Raw genomic sequence first — 25,273 nt, 5'->3', positions numbered from 1 at the left:
TAGACAATAGACTTGATTTGATCGTGTATGGCAAACATTAACAAAAAAAAATCTTGTCTATGTCGAACAATTGTGAATGAGTGAAAATGAGCAAGTGAATGAGCAATTGAATGAAATTTCCAAAGACAAAGTCACCATCATCCGTGAAGAACAAAAACTGCGAATGAAAAGTGATTTCGGGGTGTAAAATTGAAACCTTTTCATGTGATTTATGATTTTGTGAATTTGTGTTTGTGCAAAATTCATTGTAGACTGTGTTTATATAGTATTTTTGGAGCAAAGTTCCCAAAAAAACGTACCGCTTGGTAGTAATATGAGTAATGTTACCAACCAAAATGGAACAGGTCTAGAGCAGCAGGTCAGTGCCTCATGTAGATGAACTTCGTATTGATTTTTCTGTGAATAAATGATATTGCTAATGGTTTATTAGTCGCCAACCTATTTATTTCGTTTGATATTTCAGTAATTTCAAGTCACGATATATTGCGTATGTAATACTAACAGCAATATCTAGCTTTACGTGTCTTGGGATAACCAACATGGCGACCTGACTTCTAGGTTCAGATTGATTTTCTAGGATGTTGTCTCCCGACTGCTGAATCTAGCGTAAATTTTGTGCTCTTTGTTACTATTTAACCTAACTTACCCACATAGAAATGAGGTCATTGCCTTTGTACAAATTGTTCTACTTGCTATTAAACATCTATCGAATTCTAGGTGAATCATAATAATTGAATTAAATTATTTAGTAAGCCTAGCAAATCAATAGGATCATGTTAATCTTGCTAAGTTCATTTATCATAGATCCAATATTACAGGCATTAAAAACCACATTTAATGAGGTATTCTTTGTAATAATGAGAAAAATCCAATTTTTTGATCCTAAGTTCTGAAGGATATGCAAATAAAGAAAGGATCTCCAACATTTAACAAAACCTAATCTGTATAATAATAGTTTCATGCATTCCTAATAATACTTGTATAATTATAATATCTCTATCATAACCTGCAAATCTGAAATCATAAATTAGATTAAGACAATAGCAAAGTTATACTGTACTTTGAAATTAATAGAACTTTTAAATTCAGTACCATTGAAAATCAATAAAAACACTGTCACCTCATAGATATCATCTTCATGTAATAACATGGAATTGGTAGTGACTACAAATGATACCAAATAGAGAATTCCTTCTCCAATATTGAGCATGTACCAAGACCTTGGGGTAGGCAGTGCATTTTGCATGAATGAAGTGCATGCCCACTGCGTGAAATATGGAGTTGGCAGGATAAGTTATTCTCTTCCATTCTTTTTTATCATATTCATCACATTGTCTATGTATTCTCTTTTGTTCACCCCAACCCTAGCTTTTTTGTGGAATTCAGCTTTTCACAAATCCTGCGGGAACCGTGGATTTTTCTGGAATGAAAAGTAGCATATTTGTTAATCCAGAGTAAAATCTTATTCTGATCCAAATTTCAGCCAAATCGCTTCAGTAATAGCGGCGTTAAAGAGTAACAAACATCCATACCAACTTTTGCGTTTATAATATTAGTAGGAAGTAGGATTTAAAAACAAATTAACTAACTTTACTTTAATTTCTATTGAGTACTTGCACTCCTGTGAAAGACAAGACACTTTGAATTGTCAAGGACTTTGCAATTGAATATTGACAAAAAGTGGAGCATCTGCTGTAAAGGCTGGGTGGGGGTTGAGCCTTGAGACTAACTGTCCAAAATAATATTTAGTAGACTCTTGATGAAATAGTTACATTTATGATTCATATAGTGATATACAGTTTAATGACACACATTTAGGTTAAGAGTTAAAGTAACAGTAATAAATTTACATATTATGACCAAACTGAGAAGGTATATTATTATTACAATAAATCTGAAATTATTGTACTTCAGATTAGTTTACTTAACTTCAGTTTGAATCATCATCATCATCATATCAGCTGATCAACATCAACTGCAGGACAAAGGCCTGTTGTAGGGATTTCCAACAATCACAATCCTGAGAGGACATCATCCAAGCAATATAAGTTATTTATAAAAGGTAGGGATTTCCAAACATCACAATCCTGAGAGGACTTCATCCAGCAATATAAGTTATTTATAAAAGGTAGGGATTTCCAAACATCACAATCCTGAGAGGACTTCATCCAGCAATATAAGTTATTTATAAAAGGTAGGGATTTCCAAACATCACAATCCTGAGAGGACTTTATCCAGCAATATAAGTTATTTATAAAAGGTAGGGATTTCCAAACATCACAATCCTGAGAGGACTTCATCCAGCAATATAAGTTATTTATAAAAGGTGTAATCTGAGATGTGAGATGATGTGAGTCATTTCAATGATCAATAACAGCAAAATTGAGAATCTTTATTCATCATCTTTGCAATGATATAAAAGAGAGAAGATACTTTTAATTCTGTTGCTATTGGTTCATAATTATTTTCTCTCATGAGATGTCATTAAAACATCCTAGATCTACAGATTTAATTCATATTTCTTTAATCAAAGTTGTTTGAAAAATATTCAAATAATAATTTTCTTATAAAGGCAGGGTTTTTACCAGGACTTTTTCTTGACTCACAAGCCATAGTATCTTTCTAGGAAATAGTCTTATGTCATTGTAATACTAAGATAAGATTGTAAACTTGCTTGCCATTGTGCCAGTCATTTAAATAGAAATTGGTTATTTTTTTATTAGCTTTTATCCTTAAATCTCTGTTATTGCTCAAATGTGATCTTAAGCAATGTGTATGTATATCACTTGAAAATCTGTTTTGTTTATTTATGGGATTAGTTTGAGACAGAGAGGGACAATAGGTACTCTGTATAACACCAATCCAACTACTCAATGTTATAGATACAGTGAGATGACTTCAACTGAGCAAACCATTCGAGTTAGTGTATAGTGATAGTGATAGTTAAGTGCTACATTGAAGATCGTGTAAATAAAGTGACTTAAAGTAATAGCTAATTAAAGGCTAAGATTAAGTTGGCGGATGTTATCTTAGTATAATAATAATAATATATTATAAGCTTAAGCTAACAACAAATTAAGTTACTAATTAGTCACATAAATAGCTTAGATCATAATTTTATGGAGTACCAATTTGATATTTTATAACAAAGGTAAAAAAAATTGTTTGAGGTGATGATCAAAGTTCTTGATTCCAATCATATTTATGAGTAGTTATCATTTTTCAATCATTTTTGTTACAGATTGCTTAAAAACATAGTCCTTTTACGTTTCAATAAATGTATATGTATTGTATATTTCTGTTTTATATTGTTACAGCTTGCTGGTCTGGACTTGCAGCCTCAGGCTCCTAAGAGTACCAGCCGTTACATCCCTCCGCATCTGCGTAGGCAGTTGGATGCTAAAGGTAATCAGTAGAAGACAGAAGTACTAGGCTCACTGTGAGTGTATGACATGTAAAAATAAGATAGGTGTAAAATCAAGCTCGCGGCGTGGTGTTCTGCTGCCGCGCCCCTGCGTAACTGCGGACACCTAAAATCTTGTATTGCGCAGCTTATTGCACAATGTTTTTTTCAGTTAACCCTTGATAAGTGATGACGCAGTTAAGATGAAAACGGGCTAATTCATTAGGAGTTGGATGATAATCCTTGTGGTGCCTTTTCGGTTTCTACACAATATTGTACCGGAACACTAAATCGTTTGGCGGTATGACTTTGCCGGTAGGGTTGTAACCAGCCGCCAGCCAGACCTGGATTAAGAAAACCTCAATCAACCCAGCCAGGGATCAAACCCATGACCTCAGTTTTGAAAATCCACTGTGCATACCTCTGCATCACAGTCAAAGAGACGGTCAAAACACGTTTGGAAACATCAAAATTATTGCATCCGACTTGTTTTGTTTGTTGATTAGAATTGATAGTTTCACATGCTCTCAAAGGTACAGGATTGTAACACCACCAACTTTGCTGAGGATTTTTACTGATAACTTCATGTAAGAAAGAAAGTATTGTATAGCCTGCCACAGCAATCTACTGGACAAACCAAGACCAACGATCATACTGACTCAACAAATAGTCTATAAATAGTTCAATCACCTTGTTTCGTTTATACCTAAATCTGTGATATGTAGGTCACTTGATAAATCATATAATCATACTCTTAATTTGTAAACTTTAACATAAAATTAATGATTGTGTTCAGATGTTAATGAACTCATAGTATGTAAGCTTAACTACTAGTTTATTTTGATTAAACTTTAAAAATGAAAATTGGTAATATACCATAACAAATTTTTGACCCTACTCCTAGCCTACTCCTACCCTACTCCTACCCTACCCCTACCCTACCCCTACCCTACCCCTACCCTACCCCTAGCGTTTATTGAATATGCATATAAAATTTCATAAGAATCGATCAAGCTATTTCACAGAAGTATGGTAACAAACATTGTGACATGAGAATTTTATATATACGAGTAAGATGTAATTATTCAATTTAGCTTGCTAGACTAATTATATTTTATTAATATAAATCATACACAGGAAGTTATGATGACTAATTGTCCTCATAGGACTTCCTGAAAACAACGTAATTTATCTAATCTCAATGCTAATTTCACAATGCAATCCAACTTAAGTGATTTATAAATAATTTGAATAGATCATGATAAGCTATAATATTATTTAGTGGCAAAATTATTACATATATCTATTACTGTTATAAGTAACTCTAACACCATTTCTTATTATAGATTTTTGAAGACATGCTCTTTGACTAACTCGTATTAAAACTATACTAACCTAATAACTTCATTCATCAAGCCCAGCACCACAAAGACACTATAGCAGAACGCACTACATATAGAGCCCTTAGAGAGTCATTCCGCCCTTCTACTCTGCTTCTGGCTTCAGACCCCATCAGGCGATGCTTCGCCCAAACCCCCCGGTGATGCCGCTTACACTTACACAATCAGAAAACAAAAGAACATACTTAAAGATATTTAGTTAACTTTCCTTTATCTTTGCTATAATTGGTTAGGTATCAAATTTGTATTTGTTTATCGCATACAGTTGATTGGAACACACCTAGGGAGAATACTGTGGGGCTATTATTAAATAATGTTTAGTCCCTATTGTAAATTGAATGTAATAACCCCAAGTTGTAAACATTATGTCTGCTATAACAATATTAATTGTGTTTTTTCAGAAGTGTGACTAACAACTAAACTAACAAAAAAAAATCTTAATACTTGATTCCCAGCTTACACATATCAACCTCTAAAAATGACGTGTCTTCTCTACCACGTGATGTTGACAAAGGAAATTGTACCCAGTTGGTACAGCAACAAGACATAAAATCAAAAATTGAATTGAATGTTATACAGGTGAAGAGCCTAAGCGTTCTAGCTTAGACAGTCGTCCTAGCGACTCACGGGACAACCGTTCATCATTCGGAGGCAGCTCTAGAGGCTACGACCGTGGTGGTCGGCGCGACGACCGCGACCGTGACCGCGACCGGGACTACGATCGCGGCTACGACTCGCGATACCCGCGCAGGGACCGCGGTCAGTACACTTCATCATTATCAACCCATATTCGGCTCACTGCTGTATACTGTAAATGTACTTACTCAATTCACACATCACTATTTTGTCCCAAGATAAAGCCTAGCTTGTGTTATGGGTGGTAAAGTAGCTAATTTCATCAAAAACATTCATTATTGTTATATAATTATTAAACACACCCAGAATGATAAAAACAACCATGTTCATCACACAAATATTTTCCCACATAAAAGCAATGGATGCAGGAAGCAGGGTGACTACCCACTGCGCCATGAGGCCCTTAAATACACAAGGTAGTTTTTTGACACATTAGAGGATAGGATTTGGAGTTTTAGACCTACTGAAATCAATGACACTATACTATACTGTGATGGTTTTCCTATTTAATTATTAACACCTTTTTTCCCAGAGCTAGAATAAAAATCGACAGTATTATTTGATTTTATTTTTTACTTATCAAAATCAAAATTAATTTATTTTAAGTAGGCTTAGTTCACAAGCATCTTTACAATTTGTTATAGTTTTACTTCCTGTGTGAATATGGAAGCTGACCCAATGGCCTCCAAGCACTTTTATCATTAAACTCATCAATGGTGTGATGTATTATGTATGCAGGTCGTGACAGTGGATATCAGAATGGTGACTCCGAACGGTGGCCGGAGCCAGAGCGCTGGGGCAGCGGCGGAGGCGGAGGCGGTAGCGGCGGCGGCGGCGGCAGCGGCAGCGGCGGCGGTGGCGGCGGCGGCGGCGGGTCCAGCAATTCTGGCGGCCACTCCACTAGCGGCGGCGGCTCGGGCGGGCGCTCGATGCCGTCGCGCGACATCCGACGCGACGACGACTACCAAGAGCCTCCTCCGCCGCGCAACGACCGCTGGAAGGAGCCGGAGCCGCGCGCCGAGGAGCGGTCACAGTCGCGCTGGGCGTCCGACGACGTGCGACGCACCTCGTCGCGACGGGACGAGGTACGTTTACCCTTTGTTACCAAACATTTTGTACTGAAGTTTTTTCAGATAGCAAGGGTATGGTGACAGTTGCCTTATGACGTTCATAATACTTACTATTATCGTGAATCGCGCTAAACTTTCAAGTTCAACTTTCAAGTTTTGGCTCTCCGATCATGGCCTTTCTCTAGCAGTGGACAAATGCCAAGCAGTAGTGTTTACGAGGAAGAGATCGATCCCTACTTTTAACTTTAGTTTGGAGGAACAACCTATTAACTTGATAGACAAAGCCAAATTTCTTGGTATTATACTTGATAGAAAACTAAACGGAATCGCACATTCACAATACATTTCTAGAAAATGTGAAAAAGGTATCAATGTGCTACGGGCTGTAGCAGGAGTATGGTGGGGAGCTCACGCTTACTCCTTAAAACTATTATACAATGCGCTAGTTCGTAGTCACATTGATTACTGTTTATTTATTTTAGACCCCCTAAATAAAACTACCTCAGAACTGCTGAACAGAATTCAATATAGGTCTCTTAGAATTGTCTTAGGGGCAATGAAGTCATCCCCAACAAATGCTCTACAGGTTGAATGTGTTGATCCTCCGCTGCATCTCAGGCGACAGTATCTATGTGATAGATTTATCAGTAAAACACTTCACCTTTCTTCCCACCCTCTATGGTCTAAATTAACCCAGCTATCAGTAGTCCTTAGACCTAGTAATCCCTCTTCATGTCTCCTTAATAGTTTTGAAAAATTTACCAATCTTCCGCATCCCTTGTCGTCATTATCAATAAATCCTTTGTATTCTACGTCATATGAGGCCCTTGTTTACAATCCTCCTGTGATTACAGATCTGGGACTAACCAAAGACGCCCCTGATACCAACACAAAATTCCAAGAAATTGTTCATCAAAATTGGTCAAATTACTTGTTCATCTACACAGATGCTTCAAAACTCTCCCCTGAAAGTTGTGTTGGTGCAGCCTGCTGGGTTCCCAAATATAAAATAGTTTTGCAATTTAAATGTCCTCCAGAAACCTCGGTGTTCACAGGAGAGGCTGTTGCCTTGTTAGAGGCAATCCTGTTTGCCCGATCCCATAACATAAAACAAACTGTTATTTTTACTGACTCCCTTAGCTGCTTGTATTCCATTAGGGAAAACCCTTTTAGAAGTAAGTCAAAATTTCCTATTATACTACAGATTAGGGAAGCTCTGTTCTCATGTCATCTAATGGGTTTGTCTATATTTCTAGCATGGATACCCAGTCACTCCGGCATCTCTGGTAATGAATCTGCGGACTCTTGTGCTAAGGCAGCTGTACAACTTGGCTCATTGGAACATTTTAAAAATTATTCACATGACCTCAGCACCTTAGCAAAAAACTATTTAGATAAATCTTGGCAATCATTTTGGAACCAATCAAAAACCATTAAAGGTAAATTCTATGCCTCAATTCAACCAGACATACCCAAGCGACCTTGGTTCTTTCTCCATAGGTATGCTGTCAGATGGGTTACCTCCACAATATCCCGTTTAAGACTTGCTCATGCCTGTACACCTGTCCACTTGAACAAAATTAGAGTGAGAGATCACTCTCTGTGCGAATGTGGTTTGGTGACGAAGGCTCAGTTTCCCATATCTTGCCCTAAACTTCTCCACCCCCTATATGATGTTCTCCCTCCTAAATTTCCACGTCCTTTAAATGTTGAGTGTTTGTTAATGTCTGTGTTTAGTCCCTATTGTAAATTTATATGTAAATATATTCAATGTAATAACATTAAACTGTAAATATTATATGTGTTAACAATATTAATTTTGTGTTCTTTCAGAAATGTGACTAACATCCACACTAACAAAAAAAAAAAAAAAATCCGCTATTTATAGTGTCAAAATTAAGCTGATTAATAATCAATTCTTGATTCCCAGCTTACACCGATCAACCTCTAAAAGTGTGTCTTCCTTACCCACGCGACATTGGCGAAGTAAATTGTACCCAGTTGGTACAGCAGCAAGCCATAAAATCAAAAATTGAATTGAATTTCAAGTTCAACACTTTAGTAGATATGTTACTAACACGTCGAAACTGAGGTGCTGAAAAATCTAAGCGCTAATTGTCTTAATTTCATTTAGTCACATAGTAAACAACGAAAATTATTTAAACAAATAATACCTAAATATTGTTTATAATGTTGAGTTGTGTATTCAGAAAGTGTAAATACCATATTTACATAAATATATAATGTAAGTAAACACAAAATTATGCATGTGTGCACTCCGTGGAATTTGCGGTGATTTTATATTTTTATTCATCGACACTATTCTATTATTATAAAGAAAATAGTAAATCTCTGTCATAAAAATGATTATGAGAATCCAGGGTGTCCTACTTTTATCCAAACAAAAAAAGAATTTTCAAAATCGGTCCACAAATGGCGAAAATATCACTGGAAATACTTAAAAAAAAATGTAGATCCTGCTCCTTTTTGGAAGTCGGTTAACGTGAAATCTGAAAGTAAAATGTTGTTTAATTCAGAACGACTGGACAATCCCGCTACCTCGCGACGAGCGGCAGGAGTTGGAGCTGTTTGGCACTGGCAACACAGGCATCAACTTCTCCAAATACGAGGATATACCGGTTGAGGCCAGCGGCGAGAACGTACCGGACTACATTACTAGCGTGAGTACTGGCAATACAGTGTCTTTCAGATAGCATGGGTACGGTGACATTTGAGTTTTTCCAATTCACGCATATTTTATTTGAAACAAAAACCGCGAAGTACAAACAGAAAAAGAAAAAAAAAGAAAGAATAAGAGAGTAGTCAATTGAAATTTGAATTATTAATGATACATTTAGTTTTCATTCCCTGTAAATAATTTTAAAATTTAGATACGAAGCGTTCAAGAAATACTTCTTGATGCAAAAATCTCAATGACTTGAGTTATTCACTTTACATTATTCTGACATATAGTCTAGATTTAGGTTAGCTAAATCAAATCTATGAAATAGGCAGAATTTGCCAAACTTAGATTTCCTAATTTTTGAATTGTTTCAGACCTATTTGAGGTTTGGAGTAATTTCTCTTTTCTTGTCCTTGCCTGCCTTAATTAAATATCGCTCACTTTTTTGTCCTGTCTTAACGAAAGAGAACAATATTTCCAAAAGTCGACAATATGTCATTTTGACATACCCATTCACAAGATAAGTTGAGTTACATGATAGACCTACTAGAGGGTCAATCGTTTTACAATAATTTTTTTTTATGCAACCATTGTACAATCCACTATTTCTGGTTCACCAACAATTTGAGGAGGGGAGGCCTATGCTGTAAAGCACCACAATCTCAACACGTCAGTGTCAATCAAATAAATGTGTAAATAATTTAAAGATATTTCTGATTGTTTAATAAAAGCTATTATTATTATTATTATTTAACAGTTTGAGGATGTTAACCTGACGGAAATAATGCGCTCGAACATAACGCACGCCCGCTACGACAAGCCCACGCCGGTGCAGAAGTACGCGATACCGATAGTGCTGGGCCGGCGAGACGTCATGGCGTGCGCGCAGACCGGCTCGGGCAAGACGGCTGCCTTCCTCGTGCCCATCCTCAACCAGATGTACGAAGCTGGGCCCGTTAAGCAGTGAGTGTATATCTCCCTTTTATATGTATTTATCTAAAAATAGTCTATAAAATAATGAATAGTCTTGTAATATTTAACTTGGACTCATAAATAAAAATGGAGATGATGACTGGGTTTGAATATATTGATTTTTGTGATACATTGGGGTAAAAAGGTCAATGTTGACTAATTTATACATAAAGGGTAAAAGTTGTCTGGATATTTGCAAAATAAAAAAAGATTATAAAATAAAAAATATTTTATCGTAATTAGATGAAAATTCATACAATTTTAGCTTCCTTACATTAAATGTGACATTTTTCAATTTGTGAACTATAAATATAATTATAAATTAATATAAAAATAAATGCACAAATAACAAAGATATTAGTAATTTTGTTTGACCGCCCATACAAATCTAACGATCATTGGGGCGTTTTTAAAAACTGTCATCATCCCAATTATAACTTCTAAATTAAGTTACCTATCTGCCAGTCATGGTAATGCACTCATGCTTGTCAACAGTACAGGCTGTGTCCGTCTTTTATAACCAGTGGGCGTGTACTTCGTATATATGCAAAAATGCACTGCCTACATTGAGGACTCATAAAGTAACTTACTTGTAATAGACAAAGGATTTTCTATTTTTGTCATTGACCTCTTATAATAGAAGGACGCACAATCATGTAGAAAATTTCACTTAAAAACTGGCCAATTTTGCTTTTGACAGTTTTATAATCATTCGTAAAGAAAATTAAAAACATAAAGGCCTTTCAATATAGTCCAACATTCAATAAAATCCCTTAAGGATTGAATTTAAGGTTGAATTTGCAAATGCGCCATTGCAATTGAGTGCCATGATATTGTGTTAGGCACTCATTGAGTGGGGACGTTTTTTGGTCGCTGATAGTGCATCCACTTTTTAATAGGAGATTGATGATTTTTGTACAATTTGTACAGATAATGCCTACCCTACATAGAAACATTGTGCACGCCACTGGTTATAACATTTAATTCTCAGGTTTAAACAGTACACTACATATCTATTGTTTTGTATATCCACAGGCCGTTTAACCGACGCAAACAGTATCCCCTCGGACTGGTGCTTGCGCCAACTCGCGAGCTCGCTACACAGATATTCGACGAGGCCCGGAAGTTCGCCTACCGCTCGCGTGTGCGACCGTGTGTCGTGTAAGTGTTTACATCGGTTTATCGCCTTCACAGAATAAAGAATAATCCAGAATGAGTCTTTACATAATGTATAAAAATGATGAGTGTTTGACGGTGTGGCAGTGTGTGACAGTGCTTCGGCTGTGGCTAGTAACCACCCTACAGTCAAAGACTTACCACTAACTGATTTAGCGTTCCGGTACGATGCCGTGTAGAAACCGAAAGGGGTGTGGATTTTCATCCTCCTCCTAACAAGTTAGCCCGCTTCCATCTTAGACTGCATCATCACTTACCATCAGATGAGATTGTAGTCAAGGGCTAACTTGTAAAGAATAATAAAAAAAACAAGCAGCGTGGTGAAGCCGGTGAAACCCTCAGAAAAACATCACGCGACTGCGTAAGAAGGAGGGTTATGTTTTTCAAGCGTATGTATGTCCATTTCTTTGGCACGCCCTACAGCCCAAACGGCTTTACTTTGTAAAGTTGCATTTGTCATTTTACTGACTGGTTACAATAAGCCATTCACAATTTTAAACTTGTATTTGAGATTTTGGTATGCCATGTAATATATATTAGTGGATTAGATCATTGTTACAACTTGACATTATTTATGACTTATTAGTGTGTAATTATTTGATTGTATATATTATTTTAATTTACACCACCTGCATTCTTTTATTCTCACATTTTCCGTAACCTAAGGTTGCCTAGAACAAATCGCTATGTAGCGATAAGGCCGCCTTTAATATTTAACAACCTGTAACAATACTTTTTTGTTTATGTTGTGGTATCAGTTCAAATAAAGAATATAAATAAATAAATACATGACAACAACATTACAAGACTGTAAAAGTTGTAATTTCTATCTCTTTGATCAGATACGGCGGTTCTCCAATAATGGACCAGTTCCGCGAACTAGAACGTGGTTGCCACCTGCTGGTCGCCACGCCGGGTCGCCTCGTGGACATGCTGGCTCGCGGCCGCGTGGCGTTGGACCACTGCCGCCATCTTGTGTTGGACGAGGCCGACAGAATGTTGGACATGGGTTTCGAGCCACAGATCCGCAAGATCGTGGAGTGCCACACCATGCCCAAGACGGGCGAGCGCCAGACGCTCATGTTCTCGGCGACATTCCCGAAGCAGATACAAGTCCTCGCACAGGACTTCCTTTATAATTATGTTTTCCTCGCCGTTGGTCGTGTTGGCTCTACTTCGGAGAATATCACCCAAAAGGTAACAACTTATCATTTTAATATAACTATTAACTATCGTTAGAACACATTTTAGAAACAAAGTCGCTGTTGCTCATATAATATAATGATCTATCTTGTTCTATAAAAAAACTCGCAGATCATTTACTGGTGAGTTCTTTCTCATTATAATTTAATTCAACCACAATGGTTATAATGGATAAAATAAGGGATGATGGGGGATCTCATTTGTACTGCGGGGCTAATGAAAATTGCTGAAATTTGGAATAGAAGTAGATTTTACTCTGGATTAACACTTAGGCTACTTTTCAACATCATAAATATGATTTATAACAACAATAAAGCTAAAATCCAATTAGAAAGCTTAGGAAATGAGTTTAAAATTGAAAGAGGTGTCAGACAAGGGGACCCTTTATCCCCCAAACTGTTTTCAGCCGTGTTGGAAAGCGTATTCCGCAACTTAGAATGGGAAGACTTAGGAATCAATGTTAATGGTAAAAAACTTAACCATCTCAGATTCGCAGATGACCTCGTACTTGAGGAAGATCCCATCAAACTCGGGTGCATGGTTTCGAATCTACATGAAGAGAGCATTAAAATCGGACTCAAAATGAACACAAAGAAGACCAAACTAATGACGAACAGTACTGAGGTCAACATCAGCATTGATAACAACCCATTATTGTATGTGCAAGAATACACATACCTTGGACAAGTTGTTACCTTCAGGGACCAAATGACTAAAGAAATCAGCATGAGAATTGCCGTTGGCTGGAAAAGATATTGGTCCCTGAAGGAGATAATGAAATCCAAGGAACTGAGCATGGTAATTAAGAGGAAGGCCTTCAACACGTGTATCTTGCCATGCCTAACATACGGCTGTGAAACCTGGGTGCTCACCATGGCTCAAAGGGCTAAACTGGCCAGGTGCCAAAGATCCTTGGAGAGGAGTATGACTGGCCACAAGAAAAAGGATAGGGTAAGAAACACTGACCTTCGAACTAAAACTGGGGTCACCGATGTTTTAACTCGTGTCAACCAGCAAAAGTGGCGATGGACAGGCCACATGCTAAGGGACACTACGGGGAAGTGGAGCAGACTGGTGACGGAATGGTACCCTAGAGATGGCAGAAGGAATCGGGGCAAACAGTTCCTTAGATGGGAGGATGACTTAAAGCTCACAGCAGGTCCAAACTGGAGAAGGGTCGCATTAGAGAGAGAGCAGTGGAAGTCGCTGGAGGAGGCCTATGCCAAAAGGCACACTATGTTAAGAGATATATTTTATTATTATTATACTTTTCAACCCGGAAAAGTCCATGGCCCTGCAGGATTTTTGAAAAACTATATATAATTATGTAGGTATCTGTAATATTTCATATATTGAATGCAATATGTTTTATAAGCTATTTAATTTCAGGTGGTATGGGTAGAGGAGCAAGACAAACGATCCTTCCTACTCGATTTATTAAACGCATCGAACTTGCTGCAACGTCAGCCCGATGAAGACCAGCTTACCCTTGTCTTTGTTGAAACCAAGAAAGGCAAGTCTTTATAACTTTTAAGCAATATCGTAAAAAGAATAAAAGGTGTAGTACATCAATCTCCTATTAAAAAGTGGATGCACAATCAGCGACCCAAAAAACATCCCCACTCAATGAGTGCCAAACACAACATCTTGGCACTCAATTCAAGTAGTCGCATTTGCAAATTCAACCTTAAACTCTATCCTTAAGGTTGAATTTGTTCTGAATTTGGGATTTTATTGAATATTGAACTATATTTCAAGGCCTTTAGGTATAATTTTCTTTACCAATAATTCTAAAACTGTCAAAGCAAAATTGGCCAGTTTTTAAGAGACAATTTTCTACATAGTATATGAAATCGGTCAGGTGAAATGAAATTTGAAATTGAAATTTTATTTATTTTTCTTGAGATTATGATATGTACATATGATAATATAATTGTGTTAGGCTATAATGAGATAATGTAGGGACAGGTGCTTGCAATGGGTAAAAAAACCTGTGTTGCAAGTCACCAGGCCCAGGCCAGGTGTTTCATTACTCTCCAAACAAACGAAAGGCTTATGAGTCACTCGGCAGGCGATTAAGTGACCTATGCTTACAGTAACTCTGCGTGATTAAAGCTTTAGAAGAACAAAATCACAAAACTTGGTGGATATGGGCATGGCAAAGTTTGGATAGGAGCTGGTCTTAAGGTGCTAAATGGCACTTCCACAATGGAAAGAGCTGTGTTGGTCCACCTATGTACTGGTGTAGTATGGTACTATATGGACTATCAGCAAAACTCGTCGCAGCATGCTGGTCTGAAAGGCGGCTCAGCCATTGTACTTAGAAGTCCCTTCATTATGCCTATGTCCAGCTGTGGACGTCTATCGGTTATTTTCGTCATTAATTGTGATGATGTTTTGAATAATATAGGCTGGTGATCATGATAAACTGATAAGACTCTTCGTAAGGTGCTGATAGACTTGAGCATTCACTTGAGCATTCCTGCAAATGTTACATCACAGAAAAATATAAGAATTTTTTAGTTAGCATTCTATCGAGCATTCTAGCGAGCAGATTTGCTTGGACCTTTTTGCTGAGCCCGAGCATTCTACCGAGCAGATTTGCTTGGACCTTTTTGCTGAGCCAACATGTTCTGTTTCTAAATTCTCAAGATGTAGGAATATTTGGCTCAGCTCATTTCAGCTCAGTTCAGTTCGACAAATATAAAAACAGTGAATGCTTGATGTTCTGTTACAAATGAATGCTTAAGTATATCAGCACCTGTAGAGTAAATGTTTGTGACAAATAGTCAGATTTGGTTTTTTCTTAAACTAAGCCTGTATGAAACAATCGAATTTTACAGCCTCAATAGCTCAACGGTAAGAGCGGTCAGACTTATCACCGAGGGGTGGTGGTTCGATCGCCGCCTGTTGGTTAAAAAAAAAAATTTTTTGTATGCAGGAGCCGATCAGCTGGAGGAGTTCCTGGACGCGGACGGGTACCCCGTGACGTCCATCCACGGCGACCGCTCGCAGCGCGAGCGCGAGGAGGCGCTGCGTCGCTTCCGCACCGGACAGACTCCCATTCTAGTCGCCACGGCTGTTGCCGCCAGAGGTCTCCTCTATTCATCATTTTATTTACTTTTTTGTTTCACATTGTTAAAAGATCCGAAAATGATTGAAGAAACATTATTATTATTGAATGAGAGCCTTAGGCTGCCTGTCCACCAAAGTGTAGCGAGGCAGCGGAGCGGAGAAACAGATTAATGCTGAGCGGAGTTGCGTACTGTGTCTGTCCACCGGAGCAAGGCTGCGGAGTGGAGTGAGAAAGTAATACGAAGCCAAGCCGAGTTGCAGACGTGATTCCTCGCTCGGTATACCGTTTTTATATGAATTTTTAAACTAGCTCGCAAGTCCCTGTACACTGAAGAGTAGTGGAGATTTTGTACTATTGGTATAATATTTCTCCGTTTCTCGGCTCCGCTGCCTCCGCTCCATTTCGGTGGACTTAGGGTGTGATCTACCGTCATTGGACTAACGCTAACGTTTAGCTTAGTTTGACCGTAAAAGAATATTAGATCTTTAAAAAAAAAACATGGCACACACACACACATGACACATAGTATAATTTTTTTTTAGTCAAAGAAAAAGTTAAAATATATAATTTTTATCAGAGTTGCTGATTTCCACAAAAAACAAAACTATTTATCTGTTGCTTTGTGGATTTTAAAACAGTTGCCAGATTTTATTCGTTTTAGGTTCAGTTTGTAGAATAATAAACAAAACTTAGAAAGAAGGAAAATATTGTAAAAATTATTTAACTCAGTTTCATTTTTAATTTTCGCTTTCTTAATTTCGGATTTACAGGTTGGTATTATCTTGATTACTATTTATTATTTTAATTACCTAATCCATCTGGTGATTCAAGACTATTTTGAAACCTTACCCTTACCATGTTTTCGAAAAAATCCGGCCTTCATGTAAATTTGATCATTATTTACATATGGGTTCATTCATAAATTACATTTCTCATAAGGCGGGAGGAGGGGATTGTTGAAGTGTTATATTGTATGAAAAGGACTTAGGAGGCGTTACTTAACTTCTGGTGACGTCATATTGGAAAGTCTTTTACTATATGACGTCACCAGAACCGACTGAGGGCTCATAGGTGGTTCTGGTGACGTCATATTAATGATAACTCGAGATTTAAAAAATATTAAATATTGGTTTTAATTTCGATTTTATTAAAAACTAGCTGACGCCGCGCGGTTCCCCTTCTCGAATAAAAATGGGGATAATGTATAGCCTATAGCCTTCCTCGATAAATGGGCTCTCTAACACTAAAAGAATTTTTCAAATCGGACCAGTAGTTCCTGAGATTAATAGCGTTCAATCAAACAAACAAACTCTTGAGCTTTATATATTAGTATAGATTTTAAAATTTGAATTGAATGTTTGCGCAGGCTTGGATATACCTCACGTGCGTCACGTGATCAACTTCGACCTGCCGTCGGACGTGGAGGAGTACGTGCACCGCATCGGTCGTACCGGCCGCATGGGCAACCTCGGCGTCGCCACGTCCTTCTTCAACGACTCCAACCGCGGCCTGGCGCGCGACCTGGTCGAGCTGCTCGTCGAAGCGAAGCAAGATGTTCCTAAGTAAGTAAATGTTCCCATGGCAGGAACACGTGCAACCCACCAATAACCTCTGTGTCACCAAATTGTGGGCCCGATCGACCCATTTGTCTCTTGTCATGTTAACAAACTCTGTCTGTAACAGTCAAAATCTTTAATTTATTTTATGCTTATTATATCTAGGATGACTAACCATAAAATCCACGACTGTAACAAAGATTCATGGGAGTCATACAGCTCGTACGCTATAGCATGGTGCGGGTGACAGTTCGTTTCACTCTTGAAAGTTTGTCGCGATTCACGATAATAGTACGTATTATGAGCGTCATAACGCAACTGTCACCGCACCGTGCCACAGCGCACATAGTATAGAATTTAAACTATCATGAGTGGTATTCATAATAATTGATTATGAAACACGGCTAAAACGTTGGAGTATGCCCGACTAGTTTCGAACCCATACGGGGCCCTTAGTCATGAGCTGGTTCTTGCAAGTTTCATCAGTTTGGACTGTGCTGCGTTGCAAGAAACTTTATTTTATTTTTTATATTAATGATTTTGATTAGAATAAACAAATAACTTAATTTTCCTTATAGCTGGCTCACGAGCGCGGCCGTGGACGGTCGCTCAGGCGGCGGCGGCAGACGCGCGGGCGGCAGTCGCTCCGGCGGCAGCCGCTACGGCTCGGGCAGCGGCTTCGGCGCGCGCGACTTCCGTACGCAGCCGCGTCAGGCGCCGCGGTCGGCCGGACCCTCCACTATTGGCGGAGGTGACAACTTTCGACATTTTTTTTTTCGCTTTATTGTAAAGTACCAATTTGGTACATCATAAAATTACGATCTAGCCTACTTTTGTGACTAATTAGTAATTTATCTTTATATGACCTTTTCTTTATATTCTCCACTAGCTGACTCCGCGCGGTTTCACTCGCGTGGTTCCCGTTTTCGTAGGAATACGGGGATAATATATAGCCTATAGCCTTCCTCGATAAATGGGCTATCTAACACTGAAAGAATTTTTCAAATCGAACCAGTAGTTCCTGAGATTAGCGCGTTCAATCAAACAAACAAACTCTTCAGCTTTATAATATTAGTATAGATTTCTTTTCTCCTGATGAATCTAACAAAATAAGTTTAGTAATTAGACACGAGAGTTTCATTACCTAGTTATGCAGTTTCCTAGTCTTCTTGTCTAATCTAATAAAAATAAAAAATCGTATCTGTGCGTGGCGTAAGAGTAAGTTACCAGACTTATCCTGACTAAGTCGCGTACAACGATATATTTAGTGATGAGACAGAGAATGCAAAATATTGCTCTCTTTCGTTGCAATCGTAAGAAAGAGAGCGATATTAATGCAAATTTATGCAAAATCTTGCAGTGTTCTTACTAAAACAATAGATTAGATGTATAAATAAATTGCCAAATTGCCGGGTGGTTAGAGTAGTGAGACCTGAGCCGGGGATGGGCATTCCCTTTTAGGCTAAATCATGCGGTGCTCGTACTAAGACAATGGGCAAGCGGTCATACACCTATACTACAGCCTTTCTTGATGAGTACTGTTTACCAACAAAGAAATCAGAAATGAAGGTAGAAAGAAAATTCATGTCATTTTATAACTCATTTATTTTAAATTATGTATGGTTTGTTTAATAAATGTTATATAAAATATTTTAACCATATCTAATTGTTCTAAGCTTACTAATCAATTTTATTTTCATTAATTGAAGAACAAGCTAATTATAATTATTGTTAGGTGTGAAATGACTTGTAATTTGTACCCTCATTTTTAATTTGTTGGTAAACAGTACTCATCAAGAAAGGCAGTAGTATAATTATATATATCCCTGTTTTGTTACAGGCTTCGGATATGGCGGTGGTTCTTACGGCGGCAACTACGGCAGCTCGTACAGCGGAGGCGGCGGCGGCAACAGCGGAGGCACCGACTGGTGGGACTCCTAAACGCACCGCACACCGCCCGCCGCGCCGCGCCCACTGTGGATCACCTACCTTACCTTTGCCGTCATATTAACGCGTCTCATGTCTGCTGTTCACATATGCCTATGTGTGTAATAATTGTTCTATTTATGAAAGGTTTTGTTTTGAGTTGTAGGGTGATGGCATAAACGTAGGGTGGGGTGTGTATTTTGAAGATTGAAGGAATAATCAGAACATTTAGAAGCGCAGTTATTAAATTATTTAGATTGACACATAGTATAATCCTTTTCATGAAACAGGTTCTCCAGACGTGGCGCTAATACTTTAAATTCTTTACAAGTTATTCCTTGACTACACTCGCTAACCTGATGGTATGAAATCTAAGATGGAAGCGGGCTAACTTTGTTACAAGTTGGATGAAAATCCACACCCATTACGGTTTCTACACGACATCGTACTGGAACGCAAAATCGCTTGGAGGTACGTTTTTGCCGGCAGGGTGGTAACTAGCCATGATCGAAGCCTCCCACCAGCCTGACCTGGACCAATTAAGAAATCCTGAATCGGCCCAGTCGGGATCGAACCGTCCTCGATCGAACCAGGACCTCCGTCTTGTAAATACACTGCGCACACCACTGCGCACCACGGAGACCATCAATACAATAATTACATAGTAACCAACGAACCGTTGCTTAGCAAACACTTTCAAACCCTACCCTACCCTACTATTACAATAAAAACAAAATCTTTTTTATAAAAACAGATTGTCTATACTACTCTTGAAAGTCTAGAGAAGGTTCTTTGGACGACTTAATACAATATTTGTCCAAGCACTCTTCTCTCGATTTTGCCCAATAACAAACAATTATGGTACAAAATATACACACATTGGCACATGTGAATAGTTAACATATGTATGTTCCACGTAAAAAATAAACAAAATTAGATTATGATGTCCTAAATTAAATTTTTTGTTGATACAGGCCAAATCAACATCTGCAGCGCTATTTTGTAACGATGTTTTTGTAATTCGCTAGCGCGAGTATCAAATTCGCCTGTTTCTTTGTCTAACACGTTAATATAGACAGAGAGCGATAGATGTGTGAACGAACGAACTGTCGAAATGATAAAAACATCGTCACAGAATAGCGCTTCTAATTTTAGGGTACGTCCTGAGAGACCGCGTAAGCGGAATCCGCTACGCACGAAGACAACGCACCCGCTCGCACTCAGGGCAAAAGTTATCTAATGTATTAAATACTCTGCATACGCTATACGCCGTTACTTAGGATGTGCACTTAAGGTCGTCACTCACCAGAATCAATAGATTTTATTGTATAAATCATTTTATATTGTTATTATTATTATTTAGCAATAACAGCACACTCTATAATAGCGCTCTCTCTTTTATATGACAGATATTTCAACTCTGTTTTGTTTGACAATCTATTTCTCTTGACGAAATATGTCGTTGACATGCTATGTCTAATGAAGAGTGAAGATTGAATTATTATTCGATAGTGACAAACTGCCATTAGGCTATACCAGGGTTTCTAAAACTTACTAACTAATGGAAACACCAACCCACCTCAAATAAAAAAAAATTTGACTGACTGTTGAAGAAAATAAGGTTTTTATTTGAATAAAAGGTACATAAAGCACCAAAAGAAATGTCTTTGTAATATTAATGTCATGGGTGTGCTTGTTTCTTGTCGCAAATGTTTTCAATGTTAGGAATAATTTTGGACAATTTCAACCTTAATTCTCACTTGGTATCAGTTATTAAGCCACCTTACAAATTATATCTCGGGGAGGGGCCCTGTTCATTGCTGCATTTACTGGTAAATAGTATTGTTACGTTTCCTAACTTGGAAATATAGCTATTACACACGCGAATATTCCGGTGAGTGATCAACTTTATATGCGTCTGTGTGCAACCAATTGTGCTTGTGTAGTGTCTATGAAACGAAAGTCATGACTTTGAAAACTGACTGAAAAGGACTGTGTTTATTCATGGACAATGCACAAGCACATGTCAATATGTTGTGGCGCTAAATAAAATTTATGTATACTATTACTCTTTTGATTTGGCCTTACATTGAATTTTTTCTAGTAAAGAAACACAAAACAAAAACTAAATTTAAACTTTTAATTAAAAAAATATTATTAGCTATTGATTAAGGTTTTGTGTATGTTAAAGTTGTTTTGTGGTATCATTAATATTTATTAGTAACAAGAAACATGTTTTGTATGAAAATTTTGTTTATGGTTCAGACTATAAAACTATATTTGGCCGATCAACAAATAAAGTACAAGTATGACCAGTTTGTGGTTGCATCCAAGTTTGCAAACAGCATCCTATTAAATGCATAAAAGAAAGAAAGAAAGATCTATATTTTCAAGTAATGCCATATACCACATTATTAAAGTCTAAAATATTATATAACGACTTAAATGTCCACTTAAACAGTGGAGGCATAAAAGAATGCCCTGCGATATGTGGTATAACCTAGAAAAAAGATATGAAACATGACAGTCTACGTCCAAAAAATAGTACAATTATAGCAAGATAAGTTTGCGCGTGGCCTAAATCGGAACTCATCAAAAGTGCCGCTGTCTTGTCGTCTATCTCTATCTAACGCTTGACGGGTAAAAGAGATCACTAACGCTGGCAACATAATTGCGCCGCCAGTCGTGCCAGACTTCTCTTTCGCGCACTCTAGTTACCATCATGGAAAGAATATTTAGACAGTGAATTAACGTTTTGACACAATTACTGTGGGGATACGTCCCTTGCAAGTTATTTATTAACCAACTTTCAAAAAAGGAGGAGGTTGTTCGGCTGTATGTACTAGACGTCACTTAACTTGAGGTGAGATTGAATTCAAGTACTAATTTGTTAATTAAAATCATTTTTTGTGATTTGTAGGACGTTAAACTTAAATGCAACTACCAACTCATTGTTTGAATATGCATACATGTGCAAATAAAGAGCGGTTATGACGTACTTTATTCGAATTTGCGTGGATTTGATATGACGGCAAAACCTCATAATAAGAAACAACCCGAGTCACAACGCTTACACTCAAAATTGTCATTGTGATACCCCGAGGTATCTCAAGGGCACAACCTTAAGCATCGTCCCATAAATTGTGCCACATTTGTGTCCGTACACTTTTGAACTCTGAATACACAGTCCGATTCCTGGAAACTCTGGAAGTTGCCGCACAAAGTAGCTTAATGGAAACGAGTTGACATGGAATCGGTGCCGTGTCGTTGGAATTTAAAAGGAATGTGCAAAATTTTTAGGATAGTTTTATTGAATCGTACTCTTGAGAGTCGGACTGAGATTTGTTTGAAATGTTCCGTTTTGGTTTTTGTGGAGAGCGCGGTGCGGTATACTTTAGTACGTGCGACGCTACGCAATCTCTGAATCTCAGGTCAGGCGTGAATTGCGGTTGCGTCTTTACATTTTACATAGAAATCATCTTACGGCGATTAGGGCCACCATTTTTTAACCGAAACAATGGCGTTAATTTTATATTACCATGGAAATTGTGAAATTGTTATAAAATGACATAAAATTTTAAACACTATTAGGTACTTTTGTCTCTAGGATTATATTAAGGCGATTGTTGTAAAGAAATTCCGGTTGACACTTGATTCGCTACTATAAATTGTAGAAATACTAGTTCGATTTTCGATTTTTAGGTATCATAAGTTTTTAAGCTGTCGATCGAATCGGCAATTTTGAAAATTCATAACGACAATTATTGTTAAATAACGTAGTATGTTTGTTCGACTTTGCTCCTGGAACTGTTGCAGTTGGGTCGTTTTCTCGAATATTTAACTACATTTCTAATTCTGTTTAACCCAGTTTCTACCGATATATGCATGCCAAATATAGACCTTTAGCCAAGTTACACATTAATTATTATCTTTCTACAAACGCTAACGCTTAAAATACTAAAATAAATATATTGGGATAACGTTCATTACCGATAGATCACGTGATTAACCTTTCAATTGGATATGTCATTCCTATATATATTTTACAAGCTTTAGCAAGAAGAAAGAAAATTACTGTGTAACTTGGCTATGGTACAGCTCATAAATGTAGCACCTCTATTACTTTTACCGACCGTTTATAGTATTTTTTTTTAGAATCATTCATTTTAAATAAATAATAAATTAAATTCATTTAAAATACAATAAGACATTTTTACGTTACGAAGACTTTAAACAAGTTAAAGTTTCTTTCGTGACATATAAATATTATATTATAAATCATTGATGGTTGATTACATCAGAGCTAATAAATAAACTGAGGCAAATTAAATGTATAATTATAAATTATGCTTTCTTGTTTGTTTTTGTATTACTTAAAATCGAAGTGTTGTCTGTAGGGTAAATTTAAATCATGTTTAAAAAAAATAACCAGTTATTTTTTTTTTTAATAATTGGCTTTTAGCCTTTGTGAAATAAACCAGTTTATTTATCGTTAAACAAATAAACCCAGTGATAATAGCAAAACTCTTAACTAACTAGAAATTAAAAAAGTGGCGCCAACTTGTGACAAATGGTGGCCCTAATTAGATCGTATTTATTTGCGCGGGAACGATCGCGACTAACGGACTTAAAGTGAATTGTCACAGTTACTTGTACTACGGAAAATCAAATGAATGTACGAAGCAACACTCAACATTAAAAAAAAAACTCGATAGATACTGTTTTTTTCACACTTAGTATACTTGAATGTATCTTTAAATCATAGTTTTCGTTTTACATTTAGTTAAATGTATTGTGATTAATTTATCATTGCCATTTTCTTTAAATGATTATTATACATGATACTAATATAATTAATTAATAAAGAAAGATATATTTATAATTATGTTATTAATAATATTATATTATAACAATTACAAAAAAATGCTCTCACGCTTTACTCCTACAATAGGTGTCGAAATACAGGTGCTGTGATTTTGGCTATGTGTCATAGTAAGAAATGTCGATACTTTAGGTAAAGTGAGTAATAAACACTGTGATTAATTCACTTTAAAATTAGCATAAATTATATCATAATAGTTGGAAAGTGCACCACGTCAGTTTTGGTCGTTGCTCGCACGCGTTTTATCATTTTCTCAAATAACTATGATGTGAGTAGTTGATTAATATAGAAATATTTTTGATGTTCGATCTGTATCGTGATTTGTTCGGAACGTAATGTATTTCGATTTTTTCTATTTTACGACTGTCTCATTGCTGATTCACTTCCGATAATATGAAATTTTGAAGCATTTACGCACCATAAAGTCGATGTAGCTATTTAATGAATTAGTGCGGTCGATTACCGATACAGTATCATAGTGATGTACTAAATTTTGTCAGTAGAATTCCCGTATTGTAACATCTGTCACCATCTGTGGTCTATTAATTTGAATGTGAATTTACCAATAAAAAAATTAAGAAACAAGACATCTTAGTGTTTTATTTCAAACCTAGATTAACCTGGAGGGCTATTCTGTTAAGATGATTTGTGTAACTCGCAAGTGCGAGTTGCAAATCACATCTACCTTTCTCTGTCTTACACGATACTATAGAAAGAGACAGGTGAATTCAAAACGCGCACTTGCGAGTTATACGAAACATCGCCATGTTGCGGCATACGAAGGATCTAATTACTCATACAATGGCAAAAAATATTGTGGCGTCATCGATAAGGGCTTTATATTTTTTTCCTATAAACTTGTGGGTACAGTGAGTTTTGAAAGTACCCTACAAATTAACCAAGATGCTTAGACTTTTTGAATGATGAATACTTTATTGTATTAGCTTGACCAGCCAGCTAATTCCAATCTTTGACGTATGCAAGTTGACATTTACGAAATTGTGATTCTATGTAACAAATGTCATCCGGTGCCTACTGGTGGATATCATACAGTAGATAGATGATATTTCCCAATTGATTTTATATTTATTTTAATAGGTTTATAACAAAGATCAAAATAGTGAATAGGCCAGCTGTAGCTGAGATGTGCACCATGGATATATCTCGAGACCAAAGAAAGACAAATGCCGACCACAAGCGGCGGAGTTGAAAATATTACTCTGTCCTTCGTTGCGTTTGGACGAAAATGAGCGATATTATGTCCGCCGCTATTAATCGACAATATATTTT

General features: G+C 37.1%; 2 protein-coding genes across 4 annotated transcripts; both read left to right on the top strand.

The window, feature by feature from the left end:
• Positions 1-127: 127 nt before the first annotated feature.
• On the top strand, positions 128-24,570 carry LOC112045639 (ATP-dependent RNA helicase bel). Its single transcript, XM_052891444.1, has 13 exons — positions 128-358; positions 3,318-3,405; positions 5,383-5,562; positions 6,178-6,524; positions 9,047-9,190; positions 9,950-10,155; positions 11,200-11,325; positions 12,183-12,537; positions 13,933-14,056; positions 15,485-15,637; positions 16,986-17,181; positions 17,754-17,926; positions 19,016-24,570. The coding sequence occupies exons 1-13, from the start codon at positions 314-316 to the stop codon at positions 19,114-19,116; spliced, it is 2,238 nt and encodes a 745-aa protein (XP_052747404.1). The 5' UTR covers positions 128-313; the 3' UTR covers positions 19,117-24,570.
• On the top strand, positions 6,565-8,551 carry LOC128199916 (uncharacterized). 3 transcript variants are annotated; one of them, XM_052891447.1, is made up of 3 exons: positions 6,565-7,684; positions 7,766-7,948; positions 8,343-8,551. In XM_052891447.1, the coding sequence occupies exons 1-3, from the start codon at positions 6,601-6,603 to the stop codon at positions 8,348-8,350; spliced, it is 1,275 nt and encodes a 424-aa protein (XP_052747407.1). In that variant the 5' UTR covers positions 6,565-6,600; the 3' UTR covers positions 8,351-8,551. The 3 variants fall into 3 exon arrangements, with proteins under 3 accessions (XP_052747407.1, XP_052747405.1, XP_052747406.1); XM_052891445.1 differs by having other exon boundaries at positions 6,573-7,684; positions 7,766-8,551; XM_052891446.1 differs by having other exon boundaries at positions 6,629-7,948.
• Positions 24,571-25,273: the final 703 nt, after the last annotated feature.

Source organism: Bicyclus anynana, chromosome 4, assembly GCF_947172395.1.
Source record: "Bicyclus anynana chromosome 4, ilBicAnyn1.1, whole genome shotgun sequence".
NCBI lineage: Eukaryota > Metazoa > Arthropoda > Insecta > Lepidoptera > Nymphalidae > Bicyclus > Bicyclus anynana.
This window is presented reverse-complemented; position numbering and strand designations above follow the sequence as displayed.

Coding starts and splice junctions, on each gene's coding strand:
- LOC128199916 (XM_052891445.1), top strand. CDS start 6,601: ATGACGTTCATAATACTTACTATTATCGTGAATCGCGCTAAACTTTCA. Junction 7,685..7,765: donor TAGGGAAAACCCTTTTAGAA/GTAAGTCAAAAT, acceptor CTATATTTCTAG/CATGGATACCCAGTCACTCC.
- LOC112045639 (XM_052891444.1), top strand. CDS start 314: ATGAGTAATGTTACCAACCAAAATGGAACAGGTCTAGAGCAGCAG. Junction 9,191..9,949: donor TACCGGACTACATTACTAGC/GTGAGTACTGGC, acceptor ATTATTTAACAG/TTTGAGGATGTTAACCTGAC. Junction 15,638..16,985: donor CACGGCTGTTGCCGCCAGAG/GTCTCCTCTATT, acceptor ATGTTTGCGCAG/GCTTGGATATACCTCACGTG.